At 42.5% G+C, this 24,714-nt stretch overlaps 1 protein-coding gene across 1 annotated transcript in view; it reads right to left on the reverse strand.

Annotated features, from left to right (window-relative positions):
* Positions 1-15,545, reverse strand: part of vwc2l (von Willebrand factor C domain containing 2 like) — a 32,245-nt gene extending 16,700 nt beyond the window's left edge. Inside the window, exon 1 of the mRNA XM_017470905.3 lies at positions 15,162-15,545. Within this exon, the coding sequence (XP_017326394.1) occupies positions 15,162-15,545 (384 nt within the window). The remainder of the gene's footprint in view (positions 1-15,161) is intronic.
* Between the last annotated feature and the right edge of the window lie 9,169 nt (positions 15,546-24,714).

Here is a 24,714-nt window from a genome sequence, read left to right on the forward strand (position 1 = left end):
GAAATCACATAATGGAGTGTGTGCGTAACGGATGAACAGTATAGTGGATCTTTTCACGCGTGAACTATCAGGAAAGTTTTCCAACGATTATCCCGACGAACATAAATACTAACTGCTGCAGCGCATCCTTAAATCTATACATGTATACTATTAAAACTGTACATACATGTCGTATCAGGAAGACCCACCAGACGGAGCGTTACGTGGCCGAGGATACACTTCATAGTTTGAAGATCGAAATCAGTCATTGCATAAATCTTTGCTATTTACTCATTCTTGTGAAAGGTCGCTTACAATTCTGTACTTGACTAAATATTGAGCATATACACCATATATTATAAAGCAGCATAGAGATCTGAATCTGGATAATCCTCACGCTCATTAAAGTTGTAAACATGTTGCTTTGGATCAGGAGTTGTCAAACGTTTGGCAACCAGGGACCCCATTAACTATGAAATAAATTCCAGAGACCCCCTGATTACAGATTTAATTAACATAATCCAGTTTAAATATTAATTTATTTGTGCCATGGAGCTTTTAGTTCCTGAGCTTTGCCCCCCCCCAAAAGAACACACTGAACTTATTTATAGTCTTAGTTGTTTTGGAGTTATTGGGATTTTGGATTAAACACAGACCCCCGGCTATACTTCATGAATCCCTGCGGGTCTCCAGACCCCACTTTAGCTAAGAGGGGGCAATCCGGCAAGTTAGTGACCAGGTAAGGTGGGTATTAATCAGTGAATCAAGGGGCTAAGTGTAACACCTTATACAATGCTACCACAACCGTGCTTTACAGACTCGACTTTGAGAAACACTGGCCAATGGAAGGCATCCACCAAAAGTCAATAAACAGGTAAAGGGGCATCGGTCAGAGGACCAAAACATGAAGGGTAAGTCCAAACATGATGCTACCACCCCCATGCTTCCCATACTCTACTTCGAGAACCATTGGCCAAGAGGCGGGCATCCACCAAAAGACAGTGACCAGGTAAGCGGGGCATTAGTCGTCAAACCACTGGAAATGCCCAACATGATTCTACCACCACCGTGACCCCAATTTAAACACCACTACTTAAGAAACCAGAAAATTCCAACCGCGGTCCCTGATGTATTTTGGGTTTATACAATCATTCTGAAATCAAATCATCAATGCTGTAACTGATAAATAACGAATATGAATGAATTACTTTATTACACATTCTCGGTTTCTGCAGTTGGAGATTTTGTTCCCGTTTCGAACCGTTCTGCATGTTTCACTTCTCATTTCAGCCACTCCCAAACCAATTTATGAAGTAATCATCAAGCTCTTGATGACTTGGCTCAGACACGCTGTAAGCAGAACGCACTTAATAACGCAAAATGCCTCGTATTCCCTGAGGGCGCCGGGTCGCCCCACTCTACTCCGGTATACGGGGAACTAATTCCAAACTGGGACACTTGTGCAGCAATGAGATGAGTGCCGGGGAAAACTTTTAACCAGGAAGGGAAGCTCTGATACACGCGCCTTTCGACGCAGAGAACTTCATTTGCTGCAAGAGCAGGCTCATTTACAATCTCTGTGCATCAATATCTACTGTTCTCCGTTTCTGACTCTGGAAAATGAAAGAAGAGTGCAGCCGTGGGAAGCATCTCTAATTGATTCGTGGATGCTGCACTGCTGTTTCGACTCTATAGTGGTGAGAGAATCAGTTCGTCTGCCTGGCGCGTCAAACTTTCCTGAAGTTGAACCTCCTACGTGAATCTTTACATGCTCAAATGGCCCTGTTTCCCACCTGCAAATCATAATTACGAAACAGCTACAGCCCATATTTGCGTGTCCAATTATGAATGAACTCAGGCTTGGCATGCACTCGGGTAAATCCCCTTTATTTCGGGCGGCTGTGGCTCAGGTGGTAAAGCGGGTTGTCCACTAATCGTAGGGTTGGCGGTTCGATCCCCAGCCCCCATCCCAAAGTGTCCCTGGGCAAGATACTAAACCCCACGTTGCTCCCGATGGCAGGGGTGTGAATGGTTGAGTAGTGTAAAGCGTTAAGGTTAAAAGGTGCTACAGTGAGGGAAAAAAGTATTTGATCCCCTGCTGATTTTGTACGTTTGCCCACTGACAAAGAAATGATCCGTCTATAATTTTAATGGTAGTTGTATTTGAACACTGAGAGACAGAATAACAACAAAAAAATCCAGAAAAACGCATGTCAAAAATTTTATAAATTAATTTGCAATCAGAAAGATTTCTGATTGCAATCAATCCCCCCCCCCCCCCCCACAAACTGTATATTGAATTAAACACTCCTGCTTTATAGGCACTTAAAACCTTGAAATATCGTGATATAGAGATCCTATCATATCACCCACCGATACAGGAAAAACCTATCCCGTATTAATACATTGTGATATCGATATTTCGTTAGATCTTCCAGCTTCTGAACTATTCAAGTGCCATAAATGTCAAATATGTTTAGTCTGTGCCTTACTCTACTTTGTCGTACAGGTAGCTGGGGATTTTAACTAATCGGAACCAGTTCACAGCTCCAGTTTTGGTGTTGGCCTACTTGTTTGATTCTCATCGGCGTGTGAAATTAAAAACGTTCTTCAGGCGAGCGGACTGGAACGTCATTCGGAGCGTTTCGTTTCAGGTGCTTTTTATAGGCGTTTCTCTTGTAGGTATCCTGAGCAGTAAGTGGTGACTCAAACACAGGGTAGTGTGTGTGCGTTTAATAAAGGAGTGAGAAGAGGTTTTTAAAAAAAAAAAAAAAAAAGGCAGTGTGTGGGGGTGTGTTCGTGTAGGTTTGAGTGTTCGATGTGGACGCTGACATTTAAGCTGAGCGTAGAGCCATCCATCATTTCGCTCGAGTGTAATTCCTCAGCCTCTTCATTAAGTTTTATTCCTGGCTGATTCATTTATTTTGTGCTAAGAATCGTCCTGTGCTTCGTATCGAAGTTCACGTGTCGGTTGAAAAATCATTCAAGCAAAGCGCAGCCATCTATGCACAAGCGACAACCGTAGAGGAGACTATTCCAACACCTCGAGAACGGCGGGAGTTATCCGATTCAGTCGCGCCCGAATGCCCCGAGGTCCCCAAGCTGTAGATCTATACGCAGTGTCTGGTTTTTTTTCTTTTTTTCCTTCTGTGGGTGGAGGTACTGCGAAATGCACATCGACTCTAAATCACCGCCTCTCAGTCTGGAGCTCCCACGAGCTCGGCTGAGATCGTTTAGAGCTCACGTCCCAGCCCTCGCTCACGGGCTCGGCCATCTGAACTCGCCCCGATGCTTCAGGCTATTCGCTGCAGCTGGCCAGGTGTTAAGTGGCTCCACCGGGACTCCTGAGTGGCACAACACTTTAACAAGTAAATACCAAGCCACCAGAGATCCGAGCTCACCGTCACCGACTTCTACACGATTTACAACGCTGAAATTATTTAGATAGATACAGGAGTGAGGAAATTGGGAAGGTTAGAGGAAAAATGTGAAAATCATGAAACAAATTCACCTTCACAATCATGACGCTGTGGAGGATTCAGTAGCCCGGGTGTGTGGTGCCGCAGTACGCTAGCATTTTTTTTTTCGTGTGTGTGTTTTTTTTTAATTGCCGTTTCTTTCTTCTTTTATTAGTAAAAGGAAAAAAAAACCTCACTCTCTACTGACTTTTTTGTGATATGTATATTTAAACAACATGCACTATAAGCAATCAAACTATAGCGTGAGCTACTCGTTCTGAATCCCACCATCTGGGCCTCAGGTATTAAGCAGGATATTAACTGATTTATTTGTCAATCATCTGTACGGGAAATTTGGGATGCATGAAAATCTTGTAATTCCAGTAAACTAGTGTCTCAACCACTGCCCGCATTACGTTGTTTCTCATTCTCACACAATGCAAGAGCCTGAAATCGGGAGCAACCCGGGGGTTCGGTGTCTTGCTCAAGGACACTTCGGCACACGGAACCCGCTCTAACCCTTCGGCACATGGAACCCGCCTGAGCCACGGCCGCCCAGAGTTCCCTGGGATCGGCTCCAGACTCCCCTGTGACACTGCGTAGGAAAAGCGGCATAGAAAATGGATGGATGGATTTGCTACTCTAAATTACCTCTAGGTATGTACGAGTGTGTGAATGTGTGTGTGTCCTGCGATAAACTGTCCCCATCCAGGGTGTATTCCTGCCTCACGCTCAGTGTTCCCAGGAGTGGCTCTGGATCTACCACAACCCTGACCAGCATAAAGTGTTTACTGAGGATGAATGAATGAATGAATAATGTAAGGCTGAAATGAATGATTTTTATTTTTTTTGTTCCAAAAGCGTACTATTAAATCAAGCTATAGTCAAAGTTAAATCGCAACAAACGCTGCCATGATTTTAACTAATATTTCCTGGTGAACATGCACATAACTGTTAGATATCCATCCATCCATCCTCTATACCGCTCATCCTTTTCAGGGTCACGGGGAACGTGGAGTCTATCCCAGGGAGCATGGGGCACAAGGCGGGGTACACCCTGGACAGGGTGCCAATCCATCGCAGGGCACAATAAATGTTAGATATCATACATCGTAATTTGACTTCAATCATCAGCATTACTGTAAATGAAAGCTTGTCCTCAGTGCATTTCCTGACCCTGGGTTTTACTGGTATTGTGTTTTGGATTAAATTTCCCTACCTCCACAGTAATCTGCAGTAATTACTGACGCATCGGAAGCCCACAATCCTTTCCCAACCCCCCAATCTGGCCCTGGACGAGAGACGTCAAATTAAATGCCAGTTTGGCCCTCGCCAAAGGTTACCCTGTCGGCTCGTCTTAATTGGAGCCCTTCTCGGGATCCGCAATGCCGTTTTGTTTCCCATCTCACAGCTGGACCTCGGCGCTCTCTGTGCCTGATTCAAAGAGACAGATTGGCATTCTCTCTTGACACAAATGAGCAGACGATACCCCCGGCATACGTAATTCCTGGCGAGATAGACGAATCAGAAATGTATTCTCAGCTCCGCTTTGTGCTGGAGGTTCGTCGTTCCTGCTGGGTTTGATGCAGAGGAATATAAAGTCATAGTGAAACCTCGAATTATGGCTGTGCTGATAAAATGGGTGAGATAGCCAGTAGAGTAGGTATTTAAGCTTCCTTTATAATTTATACATATATACACACATTCCTTGATAAGAGCTCAGAAAGGTAGGAAGTACTTGCATTGACATTTTTTATATATATATATATATATATATATATATATATATGAGACTGATTCCATAGCATCAAAGACTGAAGACTCCTTGAAAATCAGGATCGGCATCATTCGATGGATAATTTAAAAAAATAAATAAATAAAAAATAGTCGACTAGTCATTTTCCAGAGTTCAAACCAATTCTATTTTTAACCTATTTTGTCAGTGCTGTTAAATTCATACATGAATTCATACACGGGCTACAATCTACATTCCCAGCTCCAATGATTCTTCAGTCTACACCGTTAATGATGGAAATAACTAAATCAGCCCGATAAGCGTGCAAAAATAATAATACTGTGCATCATTACAGTATTTAAGGATATAATAGTTCTTAAAATGGACTTGTATGGACAGCTCGGCTGAAACTTGATTCTGAAACTTGCATGGAAGCACACAGCATGGAAGCTCATGTCCATCACCCGAGACCTCTTTATAGTTTAAAGCATGGCCTTAGCTAAGTGTACGGCAGCATTTGGAAGGTTTTTACAGCTAATAATGACACGGAAGGTGAAAGACCTGGAAGTTCAACTCCAGAACACAATCCGGAATGCCACAGTGCAAGGACACTGTGGCATTCTATCTACCGATTCTGTAGTTTTAAAGGATAAAAAAAAATAATCGCAGGATAAATTCTTTTGGCACCCCCCCCAAAACAATCTTACGCACACACACACTTCATATAGCGTATAAGTGTTAACATTATATTTGCGCATTAAATTATTCTTAGTTTTTTTTTTTTTTTTTTTTAAAGTCTTTTCCAAGTTTTACACAATGCATAGTCGACTGTAGAATTGGCATCATTGATTCTAAAAAAAACAAACAAAACATTTATGACTAACAAAAGTGAACGTTCCTGCTTCCTCTACTGTCTGCCTCATTGTTTTCTCCACCATTCCAACCAATCCACATTCCCACAATAATGACGAATAAATGATTTAGTCCACTAGTTCATGCAGCCCTGAGTGTGCACTCCTGTCAATGGTGATGTTTGAAATTAGAAGCTAACTTGATTCTGTATAGATCTGCCTTGCTGTCTTAGTCGGTGGTTTCGAAGGCGGAGTATTGATACCTATGAAAGTTCCTGTAAAGAAACCGGCTTCAAAAGAAGCAACATGTCATGACATTGCTAAAATACTAACATCTTCTAACGGTCACTGTTCCCAAAGGTTTGTTTAGGCTTAAAGGAATAAAGTAGTGTTTTAGCTGTTGATGTTTAGCTGAGCTGATGCAAGGTGAGGAACATTCAATGCAAAAAAGTCCATTTGGAAATGGTGAAGACGTGCTGCATTCAGGAAAAACCGTCAGTACTATACAGTGCATCCGGAAAGTATTCACAGCGCTTCACTTTTTCCACGATTTATACTACAGCCTTATTCCAAAATGGATTACATTCATTATTTTCCACAAAATTCTACAAACAATACCCCATAATGACAACGTGAAACAAGTTTGTTTGAAATCTTTGCAAATTTATTAAAAATAAAAAAATAAAAAAAGCACACGTACATAAGTATTCACAGCCTTTGCTCAATACTTTGTTGAAGCACCTTTGGCACCAATTACAGCCTCAAGTCTTTTTGAGTATGATGCTACAAGCTTGGCACACCTATTTTTGGGCAGTTTCTCCCATTCTTCTTTGCAGGACCTCTCAAGCTCCATCAGGTTCGATGGGGAGCGTCGGCGCACGGCCACTTTCAGATCTCTCCAGAGATGTTCAATCGGGTTCAAGTCTGGGCTCTGGCTGGGACACTCAAGGACATTCACAGGGTTGTCCTGTAGCCACTCCTTTGTTATCTTGGCTGTGTGCTTAGGGTCGTTGTCCTGTTGGAAGATGAACCTTCGCTCCAGTCTGAGGTCCAGAGCGCTCTGGAGCAGGTTTTCATCAAGCATGTCTCTGTACATTGCTGCATTCAACTTTTTCTCGATCCTGACTAGTCTCCCAGTTCCTGCCGCTGAAAAACATCCCCACAGCATGATGCTTCCACCACCATGCTTCACTGTAGGGATGGTATTGCCCAGGTGATGAGTGGTGCCTGGTTTCCTCCAGACATGACGCTTGCCATTCAGGCCAAAGAGATCAATCTTTGTCTTGGTCTGAGAGTTCTTCAGGTGCCTATTGGTAAACTCCAGGCAGGCTGTCATGTGCCTTTTACAGACGAGTGGCTTCCGTCTGGCCACTCTACCATACAGGCCTGATTGGTGGAGTTCTGCAGAGATGGTTGTTCTTCTGGAAGGTTCTCCTCTCTCCACAGAGACACGCTGGAGCTCTGTCAGAGTGACCCTCGGGTTTTTGTTCACCTCCCTGACTAAGGCCCTTCTCCCCCGATCGCTCAGTTTGGCCGGGCAGCCAGCTCTAAGAAGAGTCCTGCTGGTTCCAAACTTCTTCCATTTATGGATGATGGAGGCCACTGTGCTCATTGGGACCTTCAATGCTACAGAAATGTTTTTGTACCCTTCCCCAGATCTGTGCCTCGATACAATCCTGTCTCGGAGGTCTCCAGACAATTCCTTGGACTTCATGGCTTGGTTTGTGCTCTGACATGCATTGTTAACTGTGGGACCTTATTTAGACAAGTGTGCGCCTTTCCAAATCATGCCCAATCAACTGAAAACAGCTGGACTCCAATCAAGTTGTAGAAACATCTCAATGATGATCAGTGGAAACAGGATGCACCTGAGCTCAATTTTGAGTGTCATGTCAAAGGCTGTGAATACTTATGTACGTGTGCTTTTTTTTGTTTTTTATTTTTAATAAATTTGCAAAGATTTCAAACTTCTCTAATGTTGTCAGAACACATTTTTCAGAATACATTTATTTAACATTAAATCTAGGATGTAGGGTATATTAAGTGTTTTATTTTTTTTTTAAACTTACAAAAAAAAAAAAATTAATTGAATTCCATAAAAATAAATGAGCCTTTTGATTATCCAACTATCCTCCTGTATTTTGTGATAGCAGCATGTAAACAAAGTTAAATTGAACTAAAATACATAAACACGCTACTGTTCTCGTTGGTACTTTGCGCTACGAGGGCGGCCATGTTGAAATCACGTCATGGAATTCCAACTCTCGAGAAATTGCTACCTTTCTCAAGGGGAATTGGTTGAAAAGTTGCTCCAAATCCTTTTTTCCTGCTTGGTTCTAAAATGCAGCAGTAACTTCAGCAGGCACCATTTTTTTTTTTTATCGTTCTGGACCTACCCTTTTACCCTGCGCCGAAACCCCCCCTCTGAAGATAAACGTCCACTAGGAAATGTCAATGTGTCCGGTGAGAAAACCAGAAATCCAATACTGCATTTTATAAAAAACCTTCTTTCCCCATTGCTTATGGTTCATTTCAGCAGAGCCTGGATGTCCATTCCTGGCACCAGGACAGGATGCCAATCAAGTCCCAGTCCAGGTTACAGCAGATCTGTATCAGGTTATGAGAGGAAAATGCTGAAATCATGTCATGCATCATAACACGCAGCTAATCAGCCTCACGCTATACACCACGGGATGAATTAAGTGTTAGATTACGGAAGCTGATCCCAAACCCCCTAATTAGCAAAATAGTGCTTTACTTGGCCACACAGCCCAAGCTAATTATTTAAAGCAGCCTTCTTGTTAGCCAGCTAAAAGCCTAATGCCTTTGCCAATGTGGCTTTTAAATATTTAAAACGATATATGTGTGATACTAAATATTGGTCACTTTATAAACATTTCGATTCTCGGATTTTTATTTTTTGGTTCTAATGCGGAAGTGTTTGTACAAGTAGAGTATTAATTTACCGATTTACCGCAGATGTCGCGTCATGTGACGTCATCACAACCAACTGACGCATTCAGCCAAAGCCCTCGTCGAGTCACGTGCGTCGCTCGAGAGTACAGCTAACAGGCCTCGTTTACCAGCAATCACGGCGAAAGACCGTGCAACACAACTTCGCGCAATCGCAAATTTCGCAAGCAGTTTTCCGCACATTCAAGCATTTCCACAACAATTATTAAAAATAAAATACATAAAAAAAATTTCAAAAAAAAAAAAAAAACACAACTCGGCGACACTCTGTACTGACTGAAACACCCAAAGGATAAAAGAAAATATGAGTTACGTTTACCTTATTTATATCATTCTAAGTTAACTGATCTGTTGACGTGCAAATATAGAAACTCTGAGATTAGTTTATCTTCTAATAAATAAACGAATTCTGTCAAACACTCCATTCTGCCCCTGGAGGTTTTGATTAGTGATCGGTTTCCACAGCCATCGTTGCATAAAGTCCTTATAATTTCAATCATAATATAACCACTCTATGTTCCTTTTTGCCACAAAAAAATTCCCAATCATACACATATGAACACAAGTAAAATGTTAAAACTGTTAGCTAGTTGCAGCTTTAATTACATTTCAATTATTATAATAATAATAATTATTATTATTATTAACGATGACTATTACGTATGTGGGAAATAGCCGCGTACACAAGTCACAATAAGCACAGTTTCAGTGCTTATTGCTAATTCTGATTCGTAACCTGATGTCAACGATGTCGAAAATAAGCCCCGCCTACTTCTTAACAACTCTGCATCCAACACAGATGCTACTGCAAAAAAAAAAAAAAAAGGCTTGGAATGCAGCCTTAGATTGGGATTTTCTTTTTCGAGCATAAACACAAATCCCAGCGTGAATTATCATCAACTGTTTACCGTGACACAAATTTGATCGCACGTCACTCCTAAGATCTAAGCCGACGAGTTACACGGTGAAAAATGAGCGGTTGTCAATGTCAACGCCAACGCTGAACTATTAATGTCACTTTCTCCACTTTGATCAAGGATTATAATTTTGAAAGAAGTAAAAATTTGCTGCTAGATCATCCAGCGTGGGGGGGGGGGGGGGGGGGGGAGCACTTAAAGGAATGAAAGTTCTCCCTCAGTGATTGCCAAGAGGCTCATTAACTTCAGGAAGCGTCTCTTGCCTCGTGGAATTAGTTACATTTAACGTTGATGAAGCGAAATTTACGCCATATAAATAAGTAATCTGAACAGACTGAACTTTGCACTAGCTGTGGTATATCTGTGTGGTGGTTGTGTACCGACTCCGTTTCCGTGAAACCCCCCCCCACCCCCACGGCTTTTTATCTTCACATCATTCCACTTCCCGCATCCTGAATGCATTGAGAGACGCCATGTTATGACAATAAGCTACACGGCCGAGTTTTACTCTCGGGTCACATGTACACGTATTTTCTTGTGCCAAGTTTTTGTAACGCCACTACAGAGAATATTAATAATGCATAAACTTGCTGCGCTACTCAGCGTTTTTAATATTTTACCATACGGTACGCGATATAATGTATTTTCGGATACAAAGCAAAATGAAATCCCATGTTTCATGTCAAGGGAAATTCCTTCAGTATGAAATATTAACTTGGCTATTTTTTTTCTTTTTCCATTTACAATAGCAAAGTTACCTCAGGAATGAGACTCAGGCTGCTGTAATAAAGTCTATTTTGGGTGAATACTGGGTTTCACATTTTCTGATCCATATTTGATGTGACGTTTGGTGTGACGCGTCCAATATTTGACTTCGAATGGACGACGCAAACGATTTCTGAATTCTTAGTACAACTCGGTCACGGAAAGTTACGGAGGTTAACGTTAATGTTAAGACGGCGAGGCTAGCGCTTGTACGTTTCCTTAGGACTCCATTTGAAAACAAAATAAATAAATTAAACCCAATGACATTGCCTGTTGCCCCGTCCCAAATGGCGCACTAGGGCCTTGCGGCACTCCTCCGAGTCCACGCTTTGGTGACGTCAGCTACGGGGCGCTAAGGCGCGAGTCCACGAGGGCAATGGGGCTATTAATAGACAGCTTTTGGGACGGACTCGACGTCGTGATGTGCAATGTGACGTTTTTATCAGATAACCATTGACAACGGTCATATCTTCAAGTTCCATTCCATTTTAATTGACTATAATTACATTTTTTTTTTTTAATTCTTCAAACTAATGAAATATTACTAAAAGCTAGAGCTACAGTTCAATTACACTGTAAATCCTTGTTAATTATAACAAAAACTTGCACTTAAAAATCCTCTTCTCGGTCATGCTGGCTAAAACCTGCAATCGAAACTCCTCCCCCGCTTTCTGATTGGTCTGTCGCAAGAGCTGTTGGCTAGCGGACTACCGTGCCGGCGCAAAGGGGGGCGTTCGCGAGAACCCTCACAAGCGTTAAAATCACAAATGGGACACACTACGGACTCGTAGACTCAGAGAACACGCAACCGAAGGTCACGAGACCGCAAGTCCACTTGAAGTGCGCCATTTTGGACAGGGCCTGTGTTTGTTCCAATTTGTCCGATTGCCCATGAGATAAACAGTTAATTCCGTGTAGGAGATTAACATAAAGACCCCGTGTCATGCCGATATGGGAAAATCATCAACAACAGGGTGGTATGACGGAGCAGAGTCACCACTCCCGCTCCAGATCTGATTATATTCCTACAACCGCATGTTCTGAAATGTTTAATCCCTCTTCCATCACGGCAGCTCGCCAACACTAACGATGTTTTATTTTTATTAAAGAATGACACGTCATCGTTTTAATCCATTTATAGCAGCTGTAAACAGTCGTGCCCCGACTATATCTGCGCGTACTATTGCAGTGATAAGTGGCGTTTCACTAACCCGGTTGCTGGTCTTCAGTTCCAGCTGTAATCTAATAGAGCTGATTGAGAGCGGTTAAACATATAAACCGATTCTCTTCGAGCAGGAGTGTTGGATTAAGTCCGCAGAAACACGAGCTAGCGATCGCTGATGTGCATCAAGCGTCGCTCCTTCCCGCAGCTGATCCACGGATTCGTTCTTCCAACCACATTCCAGCTCGGGTGTTGGAGATTCGGTGTGCAGAACATCCTTTCCAGAGACGACATCAGTGGTACACTGCTGAGGTCTCAAATTGGATCTTGAGCTCATAGGATGCATAATAAAAAAGATAAAAAGTCTGGGATTTTATCGTATGGATAAGATCTGTGCGATATGTAAAGCTTTCACGATCCATCAGCAGTCTAATGTAGTCGGTGTAAATGGTTAATACGACTAATATACGTGCAAGGTTGATGACATCCACAAATTTTTTTTTTTTTTTAAATGTCCAAGCTGTAACAGTTACAGAAGTCCAGAACTGCAAGGTGTGAAATTTAGTCTTTTTTAATAGGTCGTTATTTTGACTTAATTATTTATTATAGTGTATTTTCACTTACTAAGTCATTATTTTGACTTAATTCCATTATTCTGACTTAGTAAGTCAGAGTAACGAGATATTAAGCCATTACTGTGGCATTGTATTGCACTATGTTGATTTAGTATCTCGTTTTGATTTACTACATTGTTATTTTGACTTATTTCATTATATTGACTTACTAAGTCATTATTCTGAGATCCTAGTATCTCACTATTTCGCCTTAATAAATTATTTTTAAATTAGTATCTCATTAATTGGACTTAATATTGTGTTTTTCTGACTTTGTATCTCATCATTTTGACTTCGTTAGTGGTTATGACTGACTAAATTGCTATATCGACTTATATTTCATTCTTTTGATGTATTAACTCGTTACTTTATCTTAGTAGGTCAAAGTAACGCGATATTAAGTCATTATTGTGGCATAGTATTGAATTCTTTTGACTTAGTATCTCGTTTTTTGACTTGCTAAGTCAGTACTAACAAAGACCAATGAGTCAAGACTTAATTTTTCATTATTTTGAAATACCAAGTCGTTATTTTGACTTAGCATCTCGTCATGTTGACTGACTTAATCTGTATTTTGACTTAGTAATGTATTATTTCAAGATATCGTTATGTTTACTTAGTAACAAAGAGATATTACATCAAAATAACGACTTAGTACATCAAAGTAAGGAGTTACCAAGTCTAAACTTTCTCAAATTTAAATTAAATGACAAAGCACTTGGACAAAGGTTCAGGGCTTCAATAAACATTCTACGGAGGATTTACATCTTCCACATGGCAGTATGTGCACATTTGCAAGACTTAATATCATCACGTTTGTACTGTTTGTATTAGATATTCACCTGCATCCGCTCTTCTCTTCTATGTTACACAATATGTGCTTGTGACCAGTTTCAGGTTTAGGTCGACCCTTCCTGGAGTCTAAGGAACGACATGCACGAGCTCCGAAAAATCAACCTAAGCTAGCGCGTAACTCGACTCTGAAGACGTGAAACTTTCCCCATGTGAATATCAATAGAACTTTTGGACTCAAGTTGCATGCTCTGAACATGGCTCTTTGATTTTCGGCACCACGGAGACGGAGGAGTTATTAACGAAAAGAGGTTTTTAGCTCGATGAACTTCAAGTCCTGCGGAGTAGAAGGAGGATTCATTCGCAGGGCGTTAATGCATGAACATGGACTTCTGAAGAGTTTCTGGCGCGCTGGAAAACTGCTCATCGAAGCTATACTCTGAATGCTGAGGCGTCTGTTCGAGACTGACAGGACTCTTTAGACACGCCGAGTGTTTCTGTGCATGATTGATTGGCTTGCCATCTCGATGAGATCAATACAGACAAGCTAAATTTCAAACAAGGAGAAATATGCTCACTGATGCACGCAGAAATCAAACGGATTACTTCGTCAGGTGGATTGCTGCTCGTTGCACGGACCTGATAGTGCTTTTTATGGTGATGGATGAGCTTTAGATAGGCATCACACGTCGGCACGCTGCAAGGGCAGTCGACGACGCGGGAGTTCATTTATCGCGTGACGTTCGCCCGAGTCACATGGCACAGACACCACACTTCCATGCGTCTAAACCATTTTCAGGATCTGCATCAAGCTTAACGATGTACTGATGTCTATTTTTAATGAATGAAAAATTCTGAGATTGGCTTTCTCCACCTGTATCCACCAAGTTCCTTAGTGGTTCCTTGCAGATTGATCGATGCCATTACTTTACCGATTTTAAGTGTGGCGTGTTAATGGAGCTGGAGGTCCTTTTCACATTTTGTTTAGATGCCTGGATGTACGCAGATAAAGCTTCTTCAGACGGGATTGTGTTTTGAGTTGTATGGGCATATTCAGTCATTCATCTTCAGGGTTAGTGGGTCTGGAGCCTATCACACAAACACCGAGTGTGTGGCAGTATTACACCATGAATGGGACACCAGTTACCACAGACGCACATTCACACGCAATCACTAATCCCCTTCCTGGCATGTTCGGTATGTGGGAATTAACCAGAGAACCAGAATCTCAACACCAACACTCTCTTTGAACCTTTTCACTCGGCTTTCTGTCCTTCATTGTACCGAGCATGCTCTTCTAAGAGTCGTTAACGATCTCCATATTGCTGATGCCTTCTTTCTTCTGATTCTGTTGGATTTGGACACTTTTTGACATTCTGCGTTTCCTTGATCAGTATTTCGTGGCCTGAGCCATGTTTGGTTTGCGCCTCACCTTTAAGATAGGCACGACTTTATAACTACTGGTAAAAAACAACCCCGCTGCCTGCCTCCGTCCTCGGTCGCCTTCTTTTAACCATATTTCCCTTAGCCACATCGTCCCCAAAAGACGGTGTTCGCTTCCAGTGCTATGCAGATGACACTCGCATTTATCTCAGTTCACCAAGATTCACCACAGCTCTTCCTACCACCTCTTTAGAATGCTAAATCATGGATGGACACCAACGTTTTTAACCCTGACCAACCAGAAATCTTACTCGTCTCCACAAAAAACTCCAGAATTCTTAGTTGCTATCGATGGCGTCGTCATTAAACCCTCAACAAATGTTACAATACAAAATTAAGCAGATTGTAAACACATGACATAAGGAGTAAATATATAAGGATAGAAGATTTTTTTAAAAGGAAGCCTTTTGGAAGCACACACTCCGCATTAACACAAACCAAGCATGAAAATAACCAACGTCCAGCATCTCACCTTGAACTCCTCCAGTATTTTGTACGTCTTGCTCCTGTACTCGCAAAAGTTCTTGAGCTCCTTGCACTCGGGGCAGCAGCCGTTGTGCTCCACCTTGGTGCACTTGGGGTGGATTTTGGGGCACTCGGGCTGGTCGCACACGGGTCCATCCTCGGTGCATACACATGGGCAGTTCGAATGGCCGGGGAAGAAGCGCTCGCCGAGCTTGTAGACAAAGCCGCTGTCGTCCACGCAGCCTTTGCCGCGGTAGTCGTCGAACAGCACGTCGTTGGTATTGTGCTCGGCCTCGTCGGCTGCGTAGTCCTCGGGAACAAGGGAGGCTGAAGACACGGAGGCGGTCAGGATGAGCAGGAGCATGCAGCTCACTCCCAGGAGACGGCCCATCCTGCGCCACGCCAGGCCTGGAGCAGAGGGAATAGGTTCTTTATTCCACGTCCAGAACATTCTAGATGTCCTATAACATGACGTGTAGTCTAACGCAGGAGTGTCCGATCTTATCCGCAAAGGCCCGGTGTGGGTGCAGGTTTTCATTCCAACCAAGCATACCCGATTCCACCTGTAATCAGTGGATCCCGTCTTTCAATAGACTCAGGTGTTGTTTCTTCTTGGTTGGAATGAAAACCCGCACCCACACCGGACCTTTCCGGATAAGATCGGACACCCCTGGTCTAACGCGATAATTACGAGCCCGGCTGTAGATTTTCTGGTCGATGTGACAGGTAGAACATTGTACCTACAGTAATATATAAGACGCAAGTCGTCCTAACTCGTTACTCTGGAAAGTTTCAAGGCTTAACGTAAAAAAAAAAATGAAACCTTGAGCATTCTAAGTGTTTCTCCCATCATGTCTTACAACTCTGTATGAAAACCCGACGAATCCAAACAATACTGTGATGTGAATCAGTGAGGTTACTGTTACCACCCTGAAGTTGATTATTTTCCAATAACAACACGTCCTCAATCGTTTTATTCCTCTTATACAACAGCGATACCAATACTTTAGTTCTCCAACACCCAAGTAGTGGATGGTCTTTCCTGTTCCATCTACCAGTTAACGTCATGTGGTGGTCCTCATGATGCACGCAATGTCTGAAGCGGCTAATATCGTGTTCACACTCCAGAGGTCATTTCAATGTCAAAGAAACAAGGTGAACATAGTAAAATGAATGTTGTGGAACGCTATCGCAGCTATAAACAGTAACTTCCTCACTGTCTCTCCTTTTTCTCTCTCTAAGTTAAACAACTCAACGAGTATATGTCATCTCATGTGTCAAATAACATTTTTAATCAGTTTATTATTAGTCTTAGATGATCCGCTGCGAATGAGTTGTTACTATAGAAACCATAACGTATGAGAAGGACTTGTGATTAGCAGTTGGACCTTCTGGCCAATCAGAGAGGTGTAAAATGTGATCAACATGCGAGATACATTAAATATCTGTACTTTGTTCCGTTCAGCAAGAGGCCGATTAAGTAGCGGACATACGTCTCAGAAAATAGTTCATTTTGGACAAGCTTCGAGTGTCCTGGGATAATATCATAAGCCATGATAGAAGATGAGGTGATTATCACGGCAAGAAAACATTCTATCGGAATCAAGACTCAAAATAAATCGAAAGAAATGGGATTGGGACACCCCTGCTGCTTATTTTGGTTTTGCATATTCATGAGCATGAGATTAGCATAAGGCTTATGTTTTCTTTTCTTCTTCTTTTTCTTTAAATAAATTTTTAAAAAATCTATTTTTTCATCCAGCCCAAATGATTTTGGAGCCAATAACGAAGCGTAACCCAAATACACATGACTCTCACTGTGCACTATCGAATGCTTAAAAGCAAATAAATAAAAATATGATCTTACAGTACAGTTACGTTGTTCATGCCGTCTATGAAAAGGTCACATTAAACTATCAGACTAATAATATCTATAATATCTATAATCCTCCTGAATATGAAGCTAAATGAGGAGAGAGCTGCTGCGCTCACCATGAATAATGGGTTTATTTTCTCTCAGTGGGAGAGACGGAGAGAGAGAGAGACAAGGATAGAGGGTGTGAGAAAATGGTGATGGAGAGAGAGGAGGAGAGAAAAAAGGGAGGGGAGAGAAAAAGAAAGAGTGCTAAGGTGAGAAATCAAGAGTTCTTGAGACAGAGGGAGACACCAAGATACAATGATAGAGAGAGAGAGAGAGAGAGAAAGATGCAAAGATAGAGAGACAGTAAGACAGATAAAATGGGAGAAAGACAAAGATGGAGACAAAAGTTAGAAAGACAGAAAGGGAGCGAGAGACAGTGTATAGGGTAACAGAGGAAGGCGGAAAGAGAAAGATCAAAAAAGAAGGGATGATGGAGGCAGAAAGAGAGAGTGATTGAGAAACTGGGAGGTGGAGAGGTTGTGATGTGAACTTAAAGAGCTGGTGAGACAGGTGTATAAAGAGAGAGGGGCAGAAGACAAGATAAGACAGAGGACGAGATGAGACGGATGGGGAAAATGGAGAGATTCAGAAAGGAATGGAGAAGCGAGAGACATCAAGAGATGAAGACCGAGAGGTTGAGGAAGAGAGAGAGTGGTAGGGATGGGAATTCAAAAGGGATATGGTGAGCGACGGATATTAGGATGGAGAGAGAGAGAGAGAGAGAGAGAGAGAGAAGGAAAGAGCAACAGTGAAATGAAAGACTGAGAAATTAAAAAGAAGGAGAGAGATGGCACGACAGAAGATGTCAGGAGAGGGATTAGAAGGATGGAGATGGCGAGATGACAAAGTGAGAGAGGAAGAGATGGAGAGAATGGTGAAGAAAAAGTGAAAAATGAAGAGAGGGAGGCTGAAAGAGAGAAACATAAAGAAAGAGATGGAGAGATGAAAGAAAGGGAGATGGACACAGTGATAAATGATGAAATCAAGAGAGGAAGACAGGCAGGTAGAAAGAAAGGGTGGGAAGAAGCAAGAGATGATAAAAATAGAGGTGGAGATAACTGACAGGACAGAGACAGCAGGAGAAATAGAGAAATGAAAAGTTGAGACAGAAAGAGAGATGAGGAAGGGGTGAAATCAGGAGAAGAAGATGGAGAGATATGGTTATAGAGAAGACAAGAAAAATAGCGGGATCAAAAAAAAGAAATGGACATGGAGACCCTGAGAAAGAGTGATAAAGAAGGAGAGCAATCAAGAGCGGAAGATGGAGTGATGTGAAATCAAGGGAGAGGGACTATCCCTTATATCAAAGAGAATGCCAGAGAGATGGAGTGATTACGAGAGAAACGGGGAGGGAAAAGGGATAAAGAGTGAGGTGGAGCGAGAGATTGAAAGATGAGAGAGAGAAAGAACAAGAAGAAGGAAGGAGACTGAGAAAGAGAGAAATTAAAAGAGAGAAGGGGTGAACAAAAGATGAAAAAAGAAGGATGGTGACAGGAAGAAAAAGAGAAAGTGGGGTGAACAGAGGTGTAGATGGCGAGAGAGACGGAGGAGGAGATAGAGAGAGGAAAAAGACAGAAAAAGAGGAGGGAACAACTAGATGAGAGAGGGAGAGGGAGGGAGAGAGATCGAGAAAGCAGAAGGAATAAAGAAGGAGACAAAGAAAGAGAAACAGAAAGACAGAGGAAAGAGAGAAAGACGGAGAGGGTGAGTGACGGACAAAGATGGAGATGGGAAGAGAGAAGGAAAGAAAGATGGATAGAGACAAAGACAGAGGAAGAGACGAGAAAAGACAGAGTAAAAAGGAAAAGAGAGAGACAAAGGCGAGTGAGAGATTAAAAAAGAATGAGGACAAGAACGTGAAGAAAAGAACTGGAGAGAGACGACAAGAGATTGAAGAGAAGGTGGGATCAGGAGTAGATATCAAGAGTGAAAGGCAGAGAGAGAGAGAGAGAGAGAGAGAGAGAGAGAGAGAGAGAGAGAGAGAGCGCACAGATTCGGGGAGGCACACTGGGAGACAGCTATCGAGAAATGGAGAGATGAAGGACAGTGAAAGACAGGAAGAATTGAAGACATGAAAAGAATGCAAAAAGAAAAAGAAGGAGAGTGGGGGGAGGAGGAGGCAGAGTCGGAGAGAGAGAGAGGGGGGAATGGAGAGATTAAGAAGGATAGAAAGAGAAAGAGGGAGAGAAACGCATGAATTTAAAAATGCATGAGAAGAACTGGAGAGACAGAAGACAAGGAAGAGTCTGAAAAGAAGGCAGGATTAGGAGACGTGAGACAGGAGAAGATATCGAGAGAGAGAGAGAGGAGAGAGAGAGAGAGGAGAGGCGAGGCGGCAGAGTGGGAGAGAGATATTGAGAAATTGGGCAGATGAAGGAGGGAAGGCAGAGGCGGAGAGATGGAGGGAGAGATGAGAAGGAGATAGACCGCGCGCACCGCGGTGTCTCGCAGCTTTGCGCATGTACTGCGCAGCAACATGTTGCTCTGTAGAGGATCACAAACACACCACAGCCAGAAATGTGAGAGTGTGTGTGTGTGTGTGTGTGTGTGTGTGTGTGAGAGAGAGAGAGAGAGAGAGAGAGAGTGAGAGAGAGAGAGGTGATAATTCTCTCTGAACTCCAGCAGCTCGCGGAAAAAAAAAAAAAAAAAAAAAATCACCGTACCGCTGGAGAGGATCTGAGAAATAATCCGCGCAATGAACTCCAGCATCTATAACACCACCCGAACACATCTGGACACATCTGCTCAACATTTCTAATAACAATCAACATCATAAACAATAACGCACGTTCCCAGGCGCTGCACAGCGCGTCACCGCAGCACGGAAATTTCCGCCAGTGTTTAACTTCAGCTGGAAAAATGTGAATTATCTAAATTCTTTAAAAATAAATAAATAAATAAATAGATTTATTGTTCTAATATTTAATTATGATTAAAAAAAAAAAAACACACTCACCAGGTTGAGCTGTCTGCTTCCACTTTGTCGGAAACACCTTCCTGATGCTCCTCAGTGGAGTTTCAAAGAAAATCCAAATACAGAAATAATCCGTCTTGGATTTCCCCCTCCAAAAAAAAAAAAGAAGAAAAAAAGAGAGAAGAAAAAAAAGAGAAAAAAAATCAGGAAGGATTAGTGCTCATGCTCCATGTAGCCGGTTCAAATCGACCTGGATGATGATGATGAGGAGGAGGATGAAAGATCCACGGACACGTTTCGCGTAAACATTATTCCTCCTTTCTGTCTTCATATCGCAGAGAGAGAAAGAGAGAGAGAGAGAGACACACACACAGAGAGAGATGCGAATAAAAAACCCAAAAAGATCCAGAATAAAGCGCGCGTGCGTGTGTGTATATTTATACTTATTTATTTAAAAAAAAAAAAAAAAAAAAAAAAAAGGGATAAAATATAGATGTCAGACTTCCCTGTGGTGTTTTCCGATTAGCTCGCCATCCATCTGCGGAATTTCAATCACCTTCTTCCCAGAAAAGGAGAAAGGTCTCATATCTACCGCTTTGGGCCGGGCTGTGGGGTTTAAAATAAAGATCCCGCACTCGGAGAGTGGATGCAGTCATTACGCTTCCTCTGAGCAGAAAGAAGAGAGAAAGTTGGACGTGCAGTGGAGATGCCCGGCGCAGCGCTCAGACACCGTGCTGATGATGGAGAGCTTCATCTCATCACTCTGTGCTTCAGTTCAGCACCGTAGCACAACACCATGGGTTGCCAGATTGGGTCTAACACCACAAAAGTTGTCGAAGTGGTGCTCCAATCCTTATTCAGACCACATGGGAATCTGTTTGTGTGTGACGTCAGGACGTACATACATACATGACATGTCACATGAAAGCATCCATTTTCCGACACAGGGTCATGGGGTCCCCGGACCCTCTCTCAGGGAACAAGGCAGGGAGCCAACCCATCGCAGGACACAATCACACACACTATGTACAATTCAGACTAGATATATGGTACTACTACCACCTGGAGTTATTCATGTTTCCCATTCTGACTTCTATACGATGAGGATCCTCTCGATTCCACTGTTTCCTTCCATGCCGTGTCCCTCGTAGCACTGCGACGAGAGATTAAAAATGCCATGTTTCACCATCACCGTATTCATAGCTGCTCCATAAGTTCATCTTCATCTTATTCGGCCGTCCTTTCTCACACTGCCAGAAATTTGATGTCGGCTGTCTTTGGTCACAATAGCACTAATTCAGCTGCTAGTGAGGCACTACGTATAGAGGAATTTATAGGCTAGATTTATACACTGTGTGAAAAATATCAACACAAATCTAGGGGGCGCCACTGCGTAATCACCTGACATGACTGTCACGGACAGGATGAATGAAGCTACAAGTACAGTCCGGGCTAAAAAGAAATCAGCCCCAGCCTCGTTTCTCAATTCTTCCTTCCGTTCAGAGTAGCTTCCTTATGAACTTCCTCAGTGATCTCAGTGCTTCGTTCCACAGAAACGTACAATAATCCACTTTAATAAATTGGTTAACATTAAATCCATCCATCCATCTTGTATACCGCTTATCCTTCTTCAGGGTCACGGGTGAACCTGGAGCCTATCCCAGGGAGCATTTGAATCTAGAATCTCCTTAGAATCTCTTTTCTGAATGGAGGAAAGTGTGCATGCTGAAATATGCTTATCCATAGAAAAAAAGAAGACACTTGTACAGTTCATTGTGATGGTTGATTTCCATCCGTGGGATTAATTACTGACCGTTTATTCTCCCTGTACTGATTTGAATATGTTGGTTGTTTAATATTCCATTTGTTGAAAAAGTAATTTCTATAAACTCCTTCAGTTGTAGGAAGGAGCAACAGCAGTGTGAAATCTGGCAACCCGGCCAACAGTTCAGCCTGAACGAGGGCGTCTTTCCTGTCTTTGGGAAACCACCAAGGAGAACACACAGCTACAGAAGTGCGGACTCTGCTGGAAACTTGTGCACTATTTACCTCAATGTTGCTGTCTGGTTGAAGAAACAAACAAACAAAAACATAAAAACCCATAATACATGGATACAATTAAAAAGCCACTATCAATCAGTTTGAACATGTCCAAAAAGGGAAAGCAGAGAAATGAAGTTTGTTTAGAGAGGGCGGCCCATAGGGGCCACTGCATTACTGCATTTGGAGGAAATGTGAGGTCGATTTTTATGGAGCAGGGGATAATAGTAGAGGAGATAATTGCAAAAAATATATATAGAGACTAAAGGTGTGATGTAAAATGGGTCTTTGAACAAGGCAATGAACAACGCAGATCCGGGATCGAATTATTCCATTTATTCATTTTACAGACAGTTTTATTTCAAAGACTTTTCAATGCAAGTGTCTAGCAGTTTTGCAAAGCTAGACACAAGTATCGTAGAACCAAGGATCTACCAAGGAATTAAAGGCGAGGAAAAGAACCTGAATCAAGAACCACTGGAACAACTAGATTAAGTAACGCTACACAGGAGAGTTAGAAAAATTGGTCAAAAATCCAGCAGTCCAGCAATGATGCCTAATCATTCTTCATTAATTGCTCTTCAGTTATCCTGGTCAGGGTTGCAATGGATCTGGAAGCTATTCCAGGAATACTGGGCACAAGCTGGGAATACATCCCGGATGGATGTACCTCAAGTATCCGTGCTTGATCCTCTCCTCTTCCAAACGAACCCCACAGTGTTGGGCTCAGACATGACGATTCACAAGATTTTCTCTACTTTCTGATATGATGAAGATACTCAGCTCTTACCCATTTGTCAGTCCAGAGAACACCACTCAATCGTTGCCCCAAGGTTCCTTGATGTTAGTGGTGCTAAAGAACCAAGTTTGACACTGGTATTGTTTTAGACTGATGGACTTGCCAGGATGACACAAAGCTCAGTTTAAGGTGGAGGTGGTGATCTGTAAGGTAAAATGCTAAAACTGACGTGTGCTCTGGGCTGAACAGAGACAGAGCTGGAATGCATATACTTGAGGTACATCAGGCACAAGCGGATGTAACTGGGATTCTTTTCCCCTTCACTACCATGTTAGTATCAGCATAGACAGCATTTGACATATTGAGATTTGGCTTCTGTCATCCAGTACGGAAGTTGACAAATCAGTAGCCCAGGACTGGCAGATTTCATGTCCATGCTATGTTGTAGTTGGTCACCGAACAAGTAGGCTCAACAAAAAAAGAAAATACTCACTGATCTTAGCAAAACAACTTCAACTGTAGCTTTGTTTAAACTTGGTTATATCGAGTCACCTCGATACTGTAACTATATTGTGAGCTACTTGTTCATGAATCTCACCACCTGCTGCACTATACACATCAGCTAAAGCGTGATTTGTTTGGTGGTAGATAACATGATCTTTTCACCACAGTTCAGAACTGAAACACAGGCCAATGACTTGTATTTCATGATCATCCATCCATCTGTACCGCTTATCCTACACAGGGAGCTTGGAGCCTATCGCTGGGGACATGGGGCATGGGGCGGGGGACACCCCGGACGACGTGCCAATCCATCACATGGCACAATCACACACGTACACACTAGAGACTATTTGGAAATGTTAATCAGCCTACAGTGCATGTCTTTGGACTGGACTTGGGGAAGAAACCAGAGTACCCAGAAGAAACCCCTGAAGCACGGGGAGAACATGCAAATCCCCAATGTTCTAGCCACTGTAACCGGTGCGAGGCAAACGTTCTAACCTCTAAGCCACTGTTCTCCCCACTTCATGATTATATAGTCTTTAATATCCCTTAATCCGTATTCGATTAGGTGAGGTTTTAGGGCTGCTTTAAATACTCAGTTTTCTTCCTTGGGTGAAGAAATACTGAGTTTTTAAAAAAGATCTACTGTATGAAGGCCGGTCCAAACAAACAATCACACCGCCTGAACAGATATTGACGAAACGATAACCGCTCGTTTCAGGCATCTCAAATGGCTCCTGAAAAATGAGCAGAGAATGAATCAGCAGGTATAAGCGTGTGTGTGTGCCACAAAAACAGCTGAAATAAAAATTAAATACTCTTAAAGACACAGTAGATCTGATCGCACACACGAAATTGCAAAATTAAAGATGGGATATTGCCTCTCGGTGCCTTTTTATACGTGTATTAATTAGCCGCTGGTAATTGATACTGGGATATTAAATAACATGCTGGAATAAATTCAAATTGATCTAGTTCTCACAGGGCCGTAATCAGAGTAGAATTACGTGCGTAGTGAGGATTTAACACTGAAATTGTACTGTACACATCGCTATTCAGACCTCAGATGTATAGTAATTACAGACTTTCCAAGAACGGATTCTGACCTTGAACACAAGTCTTGGATTTTTCACGTCTACGTTCAAACATTTATCCACCGAGACCAGAGTTGGAAACGTGTCTAGTTCATGAGGCATAAAAAGAGGATTTTTGTTTTACAGAGCGCTATTTTATCATCCGGCAGTTGAATAATGGTGGGATGAAACCGTGACACCCCGCCTTGTGCCCGATGCTCCCTGGGATAGGCTCCAGGTTTCCCCATGACCCTGAAGGAAGGGGAGCGCACGGTGGCTTAGTGGTTAGCACGTTCGCCTCACACCTCCTGGGTCGGGGGTTCCAAAGTGTCGGTAGTGTATGAACGGGTGTGTGTGTGTGTGTGT

Source organism: Ictalurus punctatus, chromosome 6 (assembly GCF_001660625.3).
Source record: "Ictalurus punctatus breed USDA103 chromosome 6, Coco_2.0, whole genome shotgun sequence".
NCBI lineage: Eukaryota > Metazoa > Chordata > Actinopteri > Siluriformes > Ictaluridae > Ictalurus > Ictalurus punctatus.